At 34.4% G+C, this 19082-nt stretch overlaps 1 protein-coding gene across 5 annotated transcripts in view; it reads left to right on the top strand.

Moving 5' to 3' along the window:
* The window catches only part of CUL3 (cullin 3), an 87543-nt gene extending 71720 nt beyond the window's left edge, over positions 1–15823 (top strand). For all 5 annotated transcript variants that reach the window (XM_025463231.3, XM_025463230.3, XM_025463229.3 and 2 more), the window contains 6 exons: positions 994–1118; positions 1590–1686; positions 2973–3107; positions 9044–9230; positions 12599–12744; positions 15350–15823. In XM_025463231.3, the coding sequence (XP_025319016.1) occupies positions 994–1118; positions 1590–1686; positions 2973–3107; positions 9044–9230; positions 12599–12744; positions 15350–15481 (822 nt within the window). In that variant the 3' untranslated portion in view covers positions 15482–15823. The remainder of the gene's footprint in view (positions 1–993; positions 1119–1589; positions 1687–2972; positions 3108–9043; positions 9231–12598; positions 12745–15349) is intronic.
* Positions 15824–19082: the final 3259 nt, after the last annotated feature.

Genomic DNA, 19082 nt, shown 5'->3' with positions numbered 1-19082 from the left:
ACTTGCAAATGCACCATTCTGTAGCACTGCCAACCTCTGTTCATCATCTAGGAGTCTTTCTGTGGCCATCTCTCCTCTGTGTCATCTAGGATTACTAGTTCAACTTCTTTAGAATTGAGTAGTCATTTAGTAGATACTTGTGAGGAAATCTGAGCGTGGTATACTACTTGATATTTATGAAGTTTCTTCCTTTAAAAAATATCCATATCACTAATCAGGTTAGATAGATACAGAATAATGCTTTACAACAAGCTGTGAATATCAATAACAATATAGATAATATTTCACTCTTAAGAATTCTTATTAATATACTTTCTTGTTTTCTTTAAAAATATACTTACAAGGAAGAAAATATCTGACTATGACCATAATGCTAGCATATATTTTGTAGAGGTAGTTACCTATTAAATAGTATTTGTAAAGCACACTGTGTAGAATTGGATCTACAGTAACCTGTGCAAAGGTTGTTAAAATAAGAACTTAATGTGAAAACAAGGTTCTGATAAATGTAGTTGAAATGTGAATGGGATACTAGAAATAGGTTTTTTGTTAAGATGGTAAAAATACTTAAAAACTGAGATGAAAGATTAATATCCTTAAGATGAAAGATTAGAATGCTTTCTAAAATGATACTGATATGGCCCCTTGACATTTTATCTAAAAAAGCATAAGGGAAAAAAAATAAAAATTAAAAATAAAAAAGCATAAGGGCCAAAACTTCACTCTTCTCAGTGACACCAGTAAGACTTCGTTCATATACTAAGAACTGTCCCATGGTCATTATTTTAAAGTAGATATCTTAAGCAATAATTAAAAATATTTGCCAGGTTAGTTAAAATTTAGAAAACACTGATCTAATCTTTAAGAAGATACATTTCATTTGCTTGATGTTGGACACAGTTAACTACTTGGATAATTCTAATGCAGTGTCTATATGGAATGGAAAACAATTCCTGGTTCATTTGAGGGGGGCATCTTTTTGTCTTTACACAGGTGTCTCTAGGTGGTGTTGATCTCACGGTCCGGGTGCTCACAACAGGATATTGGCCCACGCAGTCAGCCACACCAAAGTGCAACATCCCACCAGCACCAAGACATGCTTTTGAGATATTCAGAAGGTAAACCTAGATGAGACTTTGCAAGTACAGATAACTGTCCACAGTTGAAATAAACTTGAGCGTTAGTGCTGTCACTGATTGAGGATGAATTTACTTCATTTTTTACCTCATGGTCAAAAGGAGAATTTGTCCTTTATGCTTTTTAATATGTAAAAATGAGTTGCGCAAACTCTTTGGAGAGGACTGTTTTACTAGTGTCCTTTCTTCAGCATGAGTGTGTGGTTAGAAGTGTAGTTTGTGTTGTTGATGTCTGCCCCTGGCTTGGAGCAAATTGACGACTGTTACTTTGGAGAAAAGTGATGTTTGGAATAGTAGTAGCAGGTGAGCAGTGGGCAAAGCGACATGGTATACTAATAGAAATTAACATTGTCCTTATTACATAGATGCTTATTAAGTGTCGTTATCCTGTAGTTTATAATTCCAAATATGTAAATCATATGATTCTCTAAAACTTGATTTGATTTGCTAAAGGTTTTACTTAGCCAAACACAGTGGTCGACAGCTCACACTCCAGCATCACATGGGTTCTGCAGATCTCAATGCCACATTTTATGGACCAGTTAAAAAGGTAAATATTGTATGTTTGAACATACTTACATTAAGTAATTTAAAAATAAGATTAAATTTGAGACAATATTGCATAAGATAATAAGATGTAAATTGATTTGAGAGTGTACAAAGCTTTGAGTCCCTTTTCAAAATTCTGTCTCCTAAAATCCTTATTTCCAATAGATCAAAATGAGGAAAATTAACACGAGATTTGTGAGATGTACAAAATACTACTAAAGTGATTATTATAAAAATTAGCAAGACACTAGTGAATTGCCTTCATGTAAAAAATGTAATTGCTTTTTTATATAAAAAATTATGAGGTTTAGATGAGTAATTTCATTGCTTTGGGTGTACATCAAATCAGAATCAGTTGCCTTCAAATAGAAAAATAATAAAAAATGTTTTTAGAAAAATATTAAGAAAAAATATCCAAGTTGCCATTTAGGCAGCAAATAACAGTTTTATTCTAAATTCTCATAGTAGTGCTACTGGTTTCATATGTCACAGTAACACTCTTTTTTTAATGTTGTCAGTGTCTACACATTATAATTTTTGTATTTAATTGAAATGGGAAGTATTCTTTACAATTCATTTACTTGAATAATATTTGACACTATTATATATTTGAGTGTAAATTGGAAAGTTAAGGATACTAAAAGAACTCAACTTTTACAATTATTGCTTGCTTTTGTTTTAAAGGAAAGGGTTTTTCCCCTAAATAATCATGTTTTCTTTTGAAGTTTTGTTAAACAGATAAGGGGTTTTTTAAAACAGTTCATATGTTAATTACTGAAGACTTAAAGTTTCTATTTTTGTACTTAAATCATAGAGCAGGAAAAGGCTTAAGGACGGCAGAGACACCCCCCATTCCCCAATCCTGTGCTGTTGCATGCTCTCTTACTGTGATCAGACCACACTGAAGAAAACCCCCACTACTTTTGATAGCAGTATAATGGCAGTGTTGTCTTTTAAGTCCATTATGATCCCATTGTGTCGTATTAAAATGATTTTAGCTATAATTTTAAGGATTTGTTAACTCATTACTTGCTCAGATACATTAAAATGTTCATGATGGGGAAAAAAAGGACAGTACTTGAAGACTTAGTATGTGTCAGCACATACCTATGCATTTACCCACATTTACCCATTTTTTGAAGTAACATTTCCTTTTTATGTAGGAATAAGTTATGTAGTTTTGCTAAGGGGAGAGTTGGATATTACAGTGTTTGTGTTTGAAATGTACGGTTAGAGTTATCAGGAGATAATTATATCTTGTTTATATTTTTTAAAAAAACAAAACAGGAAGATGGATCCGAAGTTGGTGTTGGAGGGGCACAAGTGACTGGCTCTAATACACGGAAGCACATATTGCAGGTCTCCACTTTCCAGATGACCATATTAATGCTCTTTAATAATAGAGAAAAATACACGTTTGAGGTATGGGTTGGTTATGTACATTTTAAGCATCTGTATTGTTTCTGTTACTGGAATCTTTCTTATTTGAGTAACCTTTAAAGTAATTGAGTATTATTGTTACTATTAAGTAACGTTTGAGTACCATTAAAGAAAACAGCATAAAACTGGGCTATGGAATTTTATGAACATCATACACTTACTGGGTCCCATTTCATTTAGTTTGCTAAAAATCAACTTTATTGAAGTGTAAGTTTCAGATGACAAAACATATCCCATCTAAGTGTGTAATTTGATGAGTTTTAACAGATGTCTTACCTGTGTACGTGCCATCACAATCAAGATACAGAATATATACCCCTTACATTTTTATATTTCTTTGCAATCAAATCAGTTCCCTCCCCCTGTCCTCAGACTGCTGGCGGTCTGCTTTATCTTGTAGATTACTTTTGCCTTCCTAGAATTTCATATAAATGGAATAATAGAATGTGTGTTACTGTTGTCCAGTTTCTCTCACATCACATATTTTTGAGATTCACCTATGTTAGCGTGTTCATTCCTTTTTTTATTGTTGAGTGATATTCTAATATACGAATTTACTACATTTTCTTTACTTTTCTTTACCTGTTGATAGACTTTTGGGTTTTTCCCAGATTTAGACTGTTAGGAATAGAGAGAGATGTTGAACTTTTTAGGAGACCCAAACTGTGTCCCAAAATGTTGTGGTGCTATTTTACATTCCTGCTAGCAGTATAGGAGGGTTCCAGTTGCCCTACATCCTCTACAAAATTTAATAGTCTTTCAATTTTAACTGTTTAACTTGGTTTGTAATTGTATCTCGTGGACTTAATTTGCCTTTCATTGATGATTATAAAGAAGTTGAGCATCCTTTGTGTATTCCTGTGCTACTTCCATGTCTTGTTTGATGAAGTGTCTGTTCCTGTTTTTATTGGGTTGTTACAAAAGGTGTTTATAAATTTGGATACAAATCCTTTGTCAAATCTACGTACTGAGAATATTTTCAGTCTGTCGCATTTTCATTTTCTTTAAATGATACTTTTTGAAGAGCAGAGTTTTTAATATGAAAAAGTCCAGTTGCCACTTCTTTCCTTTTGTAGTTCACACTTTTGATATCCTAGCTAAGAAATATTGACTATCCTGAGGTTGCAAAGATTTTCTTCTGTATTTTTTTCTGAGTGACTTTAGTTTTAACTTTGTCATTTAGGTCTATGATCAGTTTCAAGTTAATTTTTTTTTATATAGTTAAGATTAAGGATTAAGAATTCTTCCCCCCCTTGGTGTGGCCGGCTGGCTCAGTCAGAACATACAGCTGGATCTCAGAATTGAGAGTTCGAGCCCCATGTTGAGAGTAGAGATACCTTGAAAATACATATAAAAATAAAGAATTGTTTCTCTTTACACACAGATATTCAGTTGTTCACACACAGATATTCAGTTATTTGCCGAAAGCGTTGTTTTTCCTTTGAATTACCTTGGCATCTCTATGAAAAAATTAGTTGACTATATATGTGTGGGTCTGTTTCTGCACTCTGATCTGTTTCATTGATTTCTGTGTCTATCCCTAGGCTATTTTTACATTACCTTGATAATGTAAATTTCTTTTTTATACCCATCTTTTTTTTGTTTTTTCCTCCATTAAGTAACTTGATTACATTAAATTCAGTTGGTCTTTTCCCATACCTTTAATGAGTATGTTGAAATAAAGATCATGTGAACCTTAAGTTTAAATTTAAAATGAAGAATAAATATTTGGAAAAGCTGTAAAATTACTGCCCTATTTATACTTAATTGAAAGCCAATTTGCAAATTTGGATGAACGTAGACATGTTAGAGTCTGAAATTTAGAGCAAAATTAAATTGTAGGCCTATTTTAATGCCTACCTCCATACTTCCATTTATGTAATAGATATACATAAGAGATGATCATTTTTATGTGGTAGACCTCAAGGAAGTGTTTTGAAACCCAAATATTTTAGGTCAGTGGCAAAGTCCAGAGGTTTTGTTCTTACATATTTCTGGATGTGTCTTACCTAGGGAGTAACCTTAAATGTCAAGCACAAGTTACATGTGATTTAGTACCAAGGATATTGATTAAGCGCAAGTATTGAGTACCTTACTCAAGTCATAAGCCTCTTCAGAGGTGGAGTTAGATTATCTCTAACAGCTTGGATGTTTTAATCTGCAGCTGCCCTGGGTCATATATTTTAAGCAAAATAAACTGGTAATGCTAATATTGGTTTTCAGAGTCCTAGTTTGTAAAGAGTTGGGGAAAATAATGAGAGAAACAAGAATATAAACTCATTTTCTAAAGGCATTATTAGAATTACTAGTAATTTTAGTGGTTCAGACTTACTCTTCCCTTTCCCAAACTGGCTTGGGATCACTGATGCCGATGAGCATCATTAAGTAGAAGGTAAAATTAAGCAGAAAATTCCTCTAATGTTTCACAGTTTAGCCACGTCACAAACCCAGATGCCTGAGCATAAATGGCATATGTAGAATGCCATTCCTGTGGCTCCCAAAGCCTTCTGGGTGCTTGCATCTTGAACAGGAGGCATTGTGAGAAGGCACTTAAAGTTTGTACTCTTACTGTATGTTTCATTAAAGTGTGCTGCATAAGTTATTATTAGCCGGCTCTTTGACAAATTTCCACAAATTAGAGAAGATAGTTATAAAAGTATTTAATACTTTTTTAGTAGTACATCTTAAAACTTAGTGGTTTAAAACAACTCCTGACCATTATCTTTCCTGGTTTCTGTGGGTTAAAAATTTAGGAGGGGCTTGGTAGTGTATTTTTGGCTCAGAGTTTCTCGTGAGGTTGTGAAGATGTCAGGTGGGGCATCAGGCATCTAATGTTTGTCTGGGGCTGGAAAATACACTTCCAAGCTATTAGTATACTCTTCCTTCCACAAGGCTGGCAAATTCATTTCAGCTGTTGATAAAGAGGACTTAGCTTCTCTCCACATGGGTCTTACCAAGGACATGACTCACCTTGCATCCTGGTGGCTAACTCTACTCCCTAAGCCATCCAAGAGACCCAGGCAGAACCTGAAGTGACATATTGTCGCTTTCTGATTTTCTTGATCACCCAAGTCAGCCCTGATACAGGGAGGAGATTGCACAGGGTTAAAACATATCAGGATCATTACAGGCCTTCTTGGAAGCTGCCTGTAAAACTTGGCATTTATTCATAGTGTCACATTTAATCCACAGTAGTCAAGCTGCTGAGACTTTTTTCTCTTTTTCTGTATTTCTTTAATGAATAGAAGTTGTATTATGATTTAAAACAACTGAAATCAGGAAATGCATAAAGCAGTAGTCTATACCTTGAATTACAGTAACTAGCATTTGGTTTTTGAAAGAGATAGGAGTATTAGTACATATTTTTCTGAATGTTCTGTAATACACGTTTTAAATTTTTCTAAGAATGAGTATGAAATGTAAAAACTAATTATGGATAATAGTGAAATTAATGTCAGGCAGTAGAATATAAATAGAAAACAAACTACAGTGACAATTGATACTTCATTAAGAATTTGTAATAATCACTAATGATACAATTTCACATCATATAAAGGAAAATGGTTGAAAGTACAAGGTGAAATATTTCACAATCACAGAAGTCCCTCAAATGTACTGAATGACCAGACAATAAAAAAGAAGATGCAGAAGATTTCATTATTAGCATATTAAAATTGAAAGCTTCACAAAGAACTTTAAACTCAGAAACAGAATACACATACTGCTCTTGGGAAATATCTGAGGCTAGCATAACCTTATTACTAAAAGTGAACAAAGAAAATGCACAAACAGCGCTATAGGCTATTCAACTTTAAATGTACAAATCTTAAATAAAATACTAGCAAGTCATATTCAGTGTATTGAAAGAATGATTCATTGTGTACAAATAGGATTTATTCCTAGAATATAAAAAAGGAATTTGTAAAAAAGGGGGGGGGGATTTGTTAGTATAGTTAAGGTTTTATTATAATAATGATTAAGTTAACTGAGTACTTGCTGTATTGCCAGACATTTCAAGGAGAAAATCAATGATTTCTACAGATGTACAAAAAACATTTGTAGAAGTCCATCTCCATTTCATACTTTCTAGACATGGGGGACTCTTAGCCACCTAAGAATAGAATGAGATGCCTTTAATATCATAAGGATATATCTAATGAGAGATCTAAGCAAGCAGTAGTTAGTGGTAAAATATTAGACCCCTTCCCATTAAAGTTAGGAATAAGTTTTAGATACCTGCTTTTATTATTGTTACTCAGCATTGTTCTACAGGTCCTAACACACGAAGAAAAGAAAAAAGGAGTTTTATAAAATACCCGGAGGTGACAAAATTTGTAGACAATGTGATTGTCAATTATGATTATCAACTGAGAACATTTCTCTGAAAAGAGTTCAGTTGAAGAATTAACTTTTCTATAAATCAGAGTTAATAAGAAAATGACATGAGGAAAGTGATATTTTAGTAAGAACCATAATCTTCCTAGGAATCATTCTAACAAATTTAGAAGACTTCTACCAAAAGGGCAATAAAAGCAAAAGAATATGAAAGGGTAGAAATGCCCAAATGGGAAAAAATCACGTGTATCCCATTGATGTTTAACATTTATGCCATTATAAATGGGCATGTTCACGTCCATACATGTGTGTTTGTCTTCCTGTGTGTGTGTATATAGATGTATAGGAAATGTCATGATGGATGCACACTGAATTGCAATAGTCCCTTCTGGGAATGCTCTGTAATTGTAAAATATCATCTGAGAAGGTATTTCTATTTCTTTGAGTATGATTAAACAATAGAATAAAAAATAATAGAATATGTAAATAAGTCACTTTTAGCATGTACATAATAATTATAATCAACATTCTGATAACAGCACCTATTTAATTTGCTGGAATTAACATTTATAGCATTTGAAGTGGCTAACATAGGTAGACATAGATCATTTGAGGCCTCATCATCACTAAATTGACATTTCTCTCAATCCTCCCTCACCTGACAGTCCTTTAGAGCAACCTGAGCTGTTGTTCAGACTTGTAAAAGAGAGAGTGACTGCAGGTGAGTTACATACTCAGTGTCTCCATCTTCATGTCCATTCTTCCTGAACTGCTTTTGAGAAAGAAATAACTCTCTACAGTAAATTAGAGCTGTATATCCTAATGGGAAAACTTGGTCTCCTCACCTACCAAGTGTAGGAACTAAGTCCTATATGTGTACAGTTCTCTTACTGTCTGTCCCCTGGATCTAAGAGGAGTATAATGAACTAAAAAACTACACATTCATTCTTTCCCATGCTGGTTTTTTCCCACTATTACACTTTGTTCATACATAGTATGTTGCAAAAATTATCACTTGCACCTCAAAACAGATTTCTTACTATTTTTCATATTTAGAATTAATTACCAGGTATTTTTTTTAATGTGGTCATACAGACAGTAAATATGGTCAACTTAGATTATAAATTTTGATTTTATAGTAGAAGGCCTTAGCCCAGGCTCAGTTTGCTGCTTTCTATGAAGGAAGTTGCTGAGCAGAATCAACTCGGAAGGAAGAGTGTAGAGTATTTTTAAAATTAGCAGTCGTAAGTTGGTTAACACTTTATTTTTACCTAAATATTAAAGCACGTCAGTAATCATCTCTGCTGGATGTGACATTTTTAGACCAGGCCTTGTATTTCCTGAAACAAAGTACGTATTGTTTTAGTATCTTATGATTTGAATCACCTTTTTCTCTAGATTCTTCAAATAAGTGAGATTTTTTTAGCCACGTGTCCTGATTCTTTGTCATAAACTCTTTATTGTGAATGATCTCTTTAATGGAATTACCTCTGACTACTACTGCTTGGTCAATTTTACTTACTAATTTAACTAATCTATAACCTTTCAAAAAGTCTAATTATGTCAATCTGATGAAATTTCAGGAAATTCAACAAGAAACAGATATCCCTGAAAGAGAACTTGTTAGAGCCCTGCAGTCCCTCGCCTGTGGTAAACCAACACAGCGGGTTCTTACAAAAGAACCCAAGTCCAAGGAAATAGAAAATGGCCACATATTCACAGTTAATGATCAGTTCACATCCAAACTACACAGAGTCAAGATTCAAACAGGTATCTAGAATTATATTTTCCTCTTACAAACATGATACTTTTTCCTTTAAAGAACTTATCATCTGTTCAATTTCTGTCTTTTAGAAAAGTAATGCTTTTCTGGCGCTGCATGACACATAGGCTTAAGAAATAAAGTAGTTTTTATGCATATGTGTTTCTGTCAAAATACAGTTGAATCCAAGTATAGTAAGCATTTTCAAAAGTAATTGGTAGTATGAACAAGGTACTTCTTTCCATATGATTTTCAACAAGGAAATATAGTTTTCTTAATATATTAGTACTTAAAAAATAATTGTTCTTAACTGGCTGAGTTAACTAATAAAAAACATCTATTTTTAAAACTGTTTACAGAGTTTTCAAAGTTGGGGATTATCTAGTGTGATTCTTAGAAGCAGCTTATTTATGTTTTGATAGATAATTGTTGAAGTTTCAAAACCTTAAAACCTGTATTATCTCTCTAATTTAAAAACAGAAATGATCCTATTATAAACAATTTTTAGTATGTTTTTATTTTTAGTTAATAATGAACATCCTATTTATTATATATTTAATATCATGTAAGATGTGTGTTTTCTATGTATTTAAGGGGGGAAAAGGCACTTTACCTTTGCTAATGTTTAAAATTCTAACAGAGTTTGCTCCCTGATTTCAAATTTAGTGTTAGATATGCTTCCCAGGGCTGCCTTCATCCATTGCAGCTATGTATGTAGTCTATGTAGTAAAACAGTACTTCAAAATAAGTTTTTAAAATGGCTTCTTTTGATTTTAAAAAATTGTATGTACATTATACATTAATAAAAAGATAAAGTCTTCAAAAATTATGTCAAATATGTAATTGATTGCCAGATTACACTCATTCAGAAGCATTTTGTAAAAACTTTGACCTTTTTGACTCTGATTGGATTTGTATGCCTTCTGGAGCAGAGTGGTATCTCTCTTCTGCAGCATTGCTTAGTTTGCCCTATAGTTGCAGACCTTATCATAGTCTTTCGTCACCAAAATGGCCCCATGTTTGGACACAGATGTAAATTGAAAATAAAGTAAAACTATACTAGAGAGTCATGTAATAAAATAACCTTGTTTTCCCCAGTTCAAGACATAGACTTTATAGTTTGGGGCAGATACAGGTTTTACATTTCAAGACTTATTTGTGGGCAGCCCCAGTGGCCCAGCGGTTTAGCGCCGTCTTTAGCCTGGGGTGTGATCCTGGAGACCCAGGATCGAGTCCCACATCGGGCTCCCTGCATGGAGCCTGTTTTTTCCGACTCTGCCCCTCTCTCTCTCTCACTCTCTGTCGTGAATAAATAAAATCTTAAAAAAAAAATTTTTTTTTAATTATTTGTATCCTGGATTTAGTGGAAGATGTGTGGTGATATACATATATCTGAATTACCAGACCTCACCCTGCTTTACCCTAAATAAGTATCTCTTTGTAATTCCAGATTCCATTAGCAAACATCACATTTCTCCCCACCTCAAATACATCAGCATATATTTATTTCCTTAGACTAAGTTATTTTCCAAAATAATTTTAATGCCATATCACACTCAAGAAAAATAATAACTCTATGCATGTTTATTTGTCCATAGTTGTTTCAGAAATGCCTTTCAGGGGTGCCTGGGCAGCTCAGTTGGTAAAGCATCTGACTCGATCTCTCCCTCTTTCTCTCCCCCTCCCTCTTTCTCCACTCCCCTTCCTCCCCCCCCATCTCCTCCCTCTGCCCCTTCCCCATACCCGCCACTTGCTCACACTTTCTCTTTAAAATAAATAAATCAAGGGATGCCCAGGTGGCTCAGTGGTTGAGCATCTATCTTTGGCTCAGGGTATGATTCTGGGATTCCAGGATCGAGTCCTGCATCAGGCTCCCTGTGAGGATCCTACTTCTCCCTCTGCCTATGTCTCTGCCTCTCTATCTCTCATGAATAAATAAATAAAATCTTTAAATAAATAAATGAAATCTTTTAAAAATGCCTTTCATATCTTACTTTTTAGATCCAGGATTCAATCAGGGATTCCCTGTTACATTGACTTTTTTTCTTTTTTAAGGTTTTTTTTATTTATTCATGAGAGATACAGAGAGAGAGGCAGAGACCTAGGCAGAGGGAAAAGCAGGCTCCCTGCAAGAAGCCTGATGTGGGACTCTATCCCAGGACCCCAAGATCATGCTGCAAGCCGCAAGCAGATGCTCGACCACTGAGCCACTCCAGCATCCCCCCGTTACATTGATTTTTATGTCTTTTTAGTTTCTATTTATTTTAAACTAGTACCTCTGTAAAAAAAAAATAAAAAATAAAATAAAAAATAAACTAATACTTCTGTTATATATATATATATAAACATTGACTTTTTTGAAGAAAAGCATTTTTTCTTAGTCATCTTAATATCTAATATTACTCTTTTTGTTAAGGTGTTGGTTGTCTTTTTAACTTGGGGAAAACTACTGAATGTCAAATTCTTAACTACGGGGCTCTAATTAGACACAGCTGAATGGATATACACACCAGAATGATCCTGTAAATTATACAGAGCATTGCCATGCCTAGGTCAGCAATGTCTTATGTGCCTCTGTAGTTTTTCGATTTCTGCCTGAAGAAACTTCATATCTATCTCCCCTTGATGACCAAATAAATGAAAAAATGAGTTGCCACTCTTCTTTCTCTGTTACTTCAATTAGAGCAGAGTTGTAAGAGAAAAGGGCTTCTATATTTAATCCCTGAGCAATTGCATTGAAGACAGTAGGGAATAAAAGAGTAAGACTTATCTTCACCAGAAGATTGGAATAGAGTATGCATTAGTGATAATGAGATTGTGACATAAAAGTTAATGATATAGGAAATTGTTAGGTAATCTGTGAGAGGTACAAATAAATTACTTGTTATGGAGTTCCGTTAACTGACATCCAGTGATACTTCTATTTCTTGAGGAAACTGCATCTTGGCAACACATAACTCTTTCCTCCTCTTACAATATCTTCTCATCATGTTGGTAAAATACTAGTTGGCCTTCAATGAAAATTGTCGATAATTTTTCTACTAAATATATCCAACTACCACTTTTCTTCTAGGAGAGGAATCATTATATTTTATAAAAATAAAATTGTTTTTATTAGCTCTATAAAATTAATTCCTAATATTTAATAATATTCAATAAAAAGTAAAAGTTAAAATTGCAAGATTTCTATTTCAGTGATTGTTATTTAAATATTTGTTAAAATGTTTGAATTAAATCTTTTGAATGTATACTTGAATTAGTGTGTATACTCAGGTTGCAATTGGTTTTTCTACGTAGATACTACCAAATTATAATCTTTGTTTATAAAACTGCATTTTTCATTACATAGTAATTACATGGTGTCTTTTTCTTTCAGTTGCTGCCAAACAAGGTGAATCTGACCCAGAAAGGAAAGAAACGAGGCAGAAAGTAGATGACGACAGAAAACATGAGATCGAAGCTGCTATCGTGCGGATAATGAAATCCAGAAAGAAGATGCAGCACAACGTGTTAGTAGCAGAGGTGAGAGCGCTTCAACACTAGATTAATATAAGAAAAACAATAATATAAACAGTACAAATTTAGCAAAGTACTGTATTCAAGTTGTTAAAAATACAATTTTAAAATTAGGAAGCCAGAGTCAGGTAACATTTATCATTAAAAGTATGGCACTTACTTGATTATTAAACACACTAAATGCACACTTTAAAAACTAATATATTTGTAATAAAAATCATAGAATATTATCACACAATAAAAATTTTTCACTGCTACTTAATACTTTTGTGTTAAGCTACCTTTATTGCTAAAAATAATTGTTACCATTTGTTGAGTGCTTACATATTATAAATTCCAAAACTAAGGAGGGAAAGCCCCACTGACAAACCATGGAAATAGGTAAGAAATAATTAGGGCAGAAGAAAGTATTGGTAGAGAATAGAGAGCTGAGTGAAGATGAATGGGAAATAGAATTGACAGGACTTCTTGACTGGCCATGAGAAATGAGGGGAGTCCAGGATGTGTAGGTTTCTGGCTTAAACGCTAAATAGAGGGGGAGGCATTGTGCTGCTTTTTGTACAAGCTAACTTTATATCACATGGAAGAGGAAGAGATTACATGAGTGATTGGTCAGTAATTTCAGAAATCATGACATGTCGGTAATTAGGCAACTCATTTCATTTTCCCCAGCAATTTTCACTCCTCTGGTAGAGTGACATTTCTGGTAGTGTGACATCAATGGTAGTGCTTCGAGAAGGACATGGAGCTGAAAGCACCAAGTAAGGGCCTCATCCCTTGAGATGCTAGCTTGTGGGAAGGGGCAGAGAGCAATAAAAGAGGACTCAGTGTTCAGTTGAGGTGTCCTGGATTTTGTTGTTCTGATGGAAAGATACTTAGCATGTTTATATCCTAAGAATAAAACAGGAATACTTGAAAGAAAATGGGCTTGCAGGACAGTTGATGATTCCAAGTCTAGGGAAGGAAAGATGAGAGGACTGTGTAGGGAACACAGGTGTGTGGTGGATGTGTTGAGAGAGATATTGCTGACCATGCCTCTGGAGAACCCAGGGCAGGGTGCAGGGAATGTGCTGACCAAGGGTGGATACAAGTGTGAATAAATGTGTATGTGGAAGGTGGTGGGAGTTTGAGGAATTGCAAGCTGAAACTGGATGTGAAGTGATGGTGCTCAGAAACTGGCTGAACATGAACACATTAAGTATGTGTTATCAGTGTCTACCAGAGAAGTGGCAGCCTTTTTTCCTAATGGCCAGTTGTGCGAAAGCAGCCACTGATAACAAATGAGTGTGGCTGTGTTCCAGTAAGGATTTACAAAAATAGGCAGCAGGGCTGTGTTTGGCCTGTAGGCTGCATCTTTTAGGCTCCCGATCTACCCCACAGTTGTAAAAACAATGACCTTACTCCGCAACGACCCGACTAGTAGATTCTGAATGATGTAGTAACTGTGGAGTGGGTGTTTAATGGGAAAGAACCAAAGGAATACAAGAGTTGGAGTGTGCTGTTGACAGTATAGCTGAAGGGATCTTGCAAGCAGGCAAGACCCTGTCAAGGAGGTGAGGTCAAAGAAGTTGTTAGTAGCTTTAGAAGAAAGGATCAGAGAATGAGGGATCTCACTGGGGTTGAGAACAAGTTTGTTGATACTGGAGTGATAAAGGAGATAGATTTTAGTTGGAGACGGAAGTACTGAAGTTCGGACTTCAGAGAATTGTCATCCCTTATGGCCTTGGGAAATGAACTCTCCAACTGGAATAAAAGGAAAGAAAGCTGGCTTGTGGATGGATGAGTGCTCTGTAAGAAAGGCAGGGTAGGTCATTAGGGAAAGCATGAACATTGGGGGCAGAAAGGTTTAGAGTCTCATCTCTAACAATTGGTTCTTCTAGTGTCTGTCAGTCTTCCTATCTATTTTCCTCATTTGTAAAAGGATACACAGCCTACTTTGCTCCAGGGGTAAGAGCATTAAATAAGTTAATATATACAGTGATTGATTGGTAGAGCACAGTGAGACTTCAGCTGCTACTGTAGCTACTTTGTTATTATTACCAATGTCACAGTACCTGGAATCCCAACAGCAGCTGGAGAAAAGAATGACAACGGTAGCAATTACAGTGGACCAGGTGGCACTGTTAACTCTTTAGCATGTGCAACGACTTCATGACCTTCAGTTACTTTTTGCAGGGTCCCAGCATCCCAGTACCCCGTAAGTGGGAGAGCTAGGATTTGAATTTAGGAGTCCAGTCGGCTTCCCAAATCTATGAATTGGGAGAATAACCCAGAAGTTATAGATGATAGCACCAAAATGGTTAAACCATGGTGTGCTATTCATTTCATGCTAATACATTCCAACTAACTCCACTACTAACCCATTTCTGTGTTCACCTTCTAATGTTCTAATCCATATGTTAACATTTTCGAATAAAACCGTTTTTAATTTTAGGTTAAATTTTTTACTTTGGTAATCAAATTACTAAAGTTTGATCTGAATTTTAAAATGAAAAATGACATGTCAGTTGTATTCAGAGATAGGAATTTGGATGTGTTTAAATGGAAATGTTACACATTTTTAAATTTTTCTGGTAGGAATTAGTTTTTTTTTTTTTACTTTCTCTTTTAGGTAACTCAGCAGTTGAAGGCTCGATTCTTACCAAGTCCAGTTGTTATTAAGAAACGTATTGAAGGACTTATTGAAAGAGAATATTTGGCACGAACACCTGAGGATCGCAAAGTATACACATATGTAGCATAAAATGCGTTCAGAAATTTGATTTATCCTTGGACTGTACTCTTCGCATGGACTGAGAAGTTCTTTTAAATCATTAAATATTAAGACGACCATCTCTTCTATTAAATTACAGTACATGTTCTAGACCATTCAGATCAAGCCTTTACTCCCTTTGAGAGTTTTCAACATCAATTGATTGAGCTTCAGGCTTTACAGCGTTTATCCCTGTAGAGATCATCTTTACAGTTCCTCGGGAAAATGTGAATGTGCCGCGTTTTGTTTTCAATACTGTATGGAAACAGGAAAAAATAAAACAAAAATTTAGAAAATACAGCTCATAAAAATAAAATTGTTGGATTTCATTTCCCCAGGTCTTCAGTGTTGATGTAAATGTGTTTTTGTAGTGTTGCTTAGCACTTTGCGCATTGTATAAGTTGGGTAACAAAAATGGTAAAAGAAATGACACAGTTCCCAGTTATCTTGCTCTGCTTAAGACACTTCTTTAGCTAGTCTTGTTTAATTTAAAGGTTTGATAAATATACAAAGACCCAAGCATACATTTGAGCATGCTTTATTCTACCACTTGCACTTACTAATCTTCTAGCCTTATGACCAGGAACCTTTATTTTGGGCTTTATACACTCCCTGATTTGGTTTTCCCCTCTTGTATTTTGAGATTTCCCAAATGAAGTCATAACATTTAGGTTTTGTTCTACGTTATCTCTAGAGAGAGAAAATATTTTAGTATGTATAAATTGTACAATAATTTTTTGCTGTTGTACTCACTGCTAATAGTGGATTGTATAGGGCAGTGTTTTTATTTCATTTATTGTAGACAAAAAGAAATGACTTAGTATACACACACCCACTAATTCAAGTATGTCAGAGCACAAAGTTGGCAGCTGGTTGTATTTAATTCAGATCCTTTGAAAAGCACATACAGCTGATACTTTGTTTATAAATATCTTAGGTTGCCCCTCTCTTAAATATATATTTTGGTGAAGCTGGGGTGCACTGTTACTTTTCTGTTTGAAATGCATTCTAAAGATGCAATAAATATGATTACCTTGATATTTTTTAACGAGATCTTCAGTTCTTGCAGCTAACTGTGTTTTGGGAAGTGATTAAGCAATATTTTTCAAACCTGATGATTCTTGGGTATTTAGCTATTGTCCTCCAAAGAGTCATCGTTTCATGTTTTCAAAGATGTACTTTGTGCTGAAGATTCATGTCAGTTATCCTGTGCTTCCAACTCTCACCAATGTTTTTTACCTGATTGATCCGCCAAGGATTGTAGTTTGCTTAAACTTCAGAGTATTTTTATCTTCAATTTTATTTAATTTTGTTTCATTTTGTTTTCATGAGACAGTGTTTCAGCTATGTAATTGGGGCAAACCACTATAGGCTTATGTTGGATAGAAAAGTGAAATGTTACTAATGAGTTGAAAAATAACCGACTTTTGGTTGCCTATCAGTACTGTTGATACATATATTAGAATGTATGTCTCAGAAGATGGTTTCTGTTTAAATTTATGGTCAAGTTACAACAACTGAATTCTAATATGGATTAAAAGCTCCACATAAATATTTTTTCCCATGCGTCTCTTGGGTTATAATTTTCCTTTTAGACTTGGCAAATATGCTATCGCATTTAATTTTGTCTCCATTTGTACTGTAGAATTATAAGCCTTATGCTCTTAATCTCTACATTTTCCACTTTTACATGATGCAATTAAGATGCAGATGAAAACTATCATGAACATTATTCTCAGGATATTTTTACCATACTTGAGCGATAATAGGACAGGTGTAGAATGGAAAGCTGAAGGGTTCCACTTTCTGATTTTTACATAATTGGATTTCTGTAACGGGAAGATGTTTGTCTACAGGAAGATACTGGTAGTTTAGGTGGCACAGTTTTTTTGTTGCTCTCAATGCCCAATTAAATAATGATGACACCTTGGGAAATAGAACAACTCAGATTGTCAAGTTAATAAATATGAAAGGTGTAAAAGCTTCATAGGAAAGCTCAGTAAACACAAATTTAAGTGCTATTTTAAGCCACTAAAAATCCGTAAAGTTAAATTAGTTTTGTCTCGAGTGTGGATGTACAAATCATATCTCGAGCTTAGAGATGCTTGTTTGGGAGCACAGGTTTGCTATTTATGCTTCTAAATATATTGAAACATATTTCTGAACTGCAGTTGAGTTGAATGGCCAGAGAATGAATGATACTGCGTTAAAAAACAAAATTGGGTCACCTAACACAATTACATGTCTTAGCTCTTAAGTATTGTTTTAGCTCATAAAGCTCATAATGGTACACGTCGACATTGCTTTTTTTTTTTTTTTCAGCTAGAGATCATTCATGCTGTTTCAGTTTTTTAATGTCTTAATTTCAAAGAATAATACATCCTAATCATTTAATCCTGTTGATGTGAATAAATTTTGATGACTTACTTGAAGAATTTTGAGGGTGGATACATAGTTTTCTAACTGCAAAAATGATGTAATCTTTGTTCACTTGTTAAGTTGTAATTCTCTGCTATCATTTTCAAATCCAGGACAGTGTTTATTTTGAATTGTTATATAGTTATATTATTTAAAGATTGAAAATTCATTGCAATTAGGGAACACAGCCTCACAAAATAAAATGTGGTTGTGAATACAAGGATTCTTTATGTCAGTGAATTTTAAAAGGGGATGGGGGAAGGGCTGCATGTCTCTCTAAAGGATGTATTAGAATCACCTGTGTAGCATTGTACACATAGACATGTACCACTCCCAAACCCCATGATGCTGATAGACCTCGGTAAGAATCCTTGTCATCCATAGTAAAGCACTGTTGATGTTCCCTTCCCCACTGTGTTATGTTAGGTAACAAAGGCTTGGGGACAACCAGTGTTTTTAAGATTATGCCTACATCCCTAGAAAACTAGTACATTGGCATCATTTCAGGCTTCTAAGTGTTATTTAGTTCCTCAGTTTGGAAAATAATTTTAAAATGTTAAATCCAGATAATGCTTTTGTTACGGTTTTAAATACTTCTTTTGATTGACTAGCATTCAAGGCTTTATTTTTGCCTGTCTACTATAACTTTATAGCCAATTTTATGTAAGCTATCTGACATTTACTACTATTAGATTGTCTCCATTGGAGGAAAACCGTTAGATAACAAAATTGAAGGTCATAAAATTTTACTATATGATGCATATAGTCATTCAATACGTATTTCGTACTCTATGGATATGAATGTTAAAACGTTCAGGTTAGCAAAATTACGAGTAATTTCTATTCCCCAAAGCAGGGACAATTAGATGTGTGAAGTAAACAGTTAATAACATTTAAGTCCTTATTGCCACTTGCCAGACACTGTTCCGAGTGCTTTATGTGCATTATTTAGCTTAGTTGTCAATGAGATGGGAATTGTTCGTTGTGTCATTGTTTCCCAAGGGTACTGCTACGAAATGGTAGTCTTGAAGTTGGACCTGGGTTTGATGCTGAGCCTATGTTCCATGGTGTTGTTTGACATGACTTCCTGTTTATATAAATTATTTTACTCCATACTTCATCCACAGGAAGGAAAGTTAAGGATATAGCAAAACAATTCTTACTTACAAACTAA

Source organism: Canis lupus, chromosome 25 (assembly GCF_003254725.2).
Source record: "Canis lupus dingo isolate Sandy chromosome 25, ASM325472v2, whole genome shotgun sequence".
NCBI lineage: Eukaryota > Metazoa > Chordata > Mammalia > Carnivora > Canidae > Canis > Canis lupus.
This window is presented reverse-complemented; position numbering and strand designations above follow the sequence as displayed.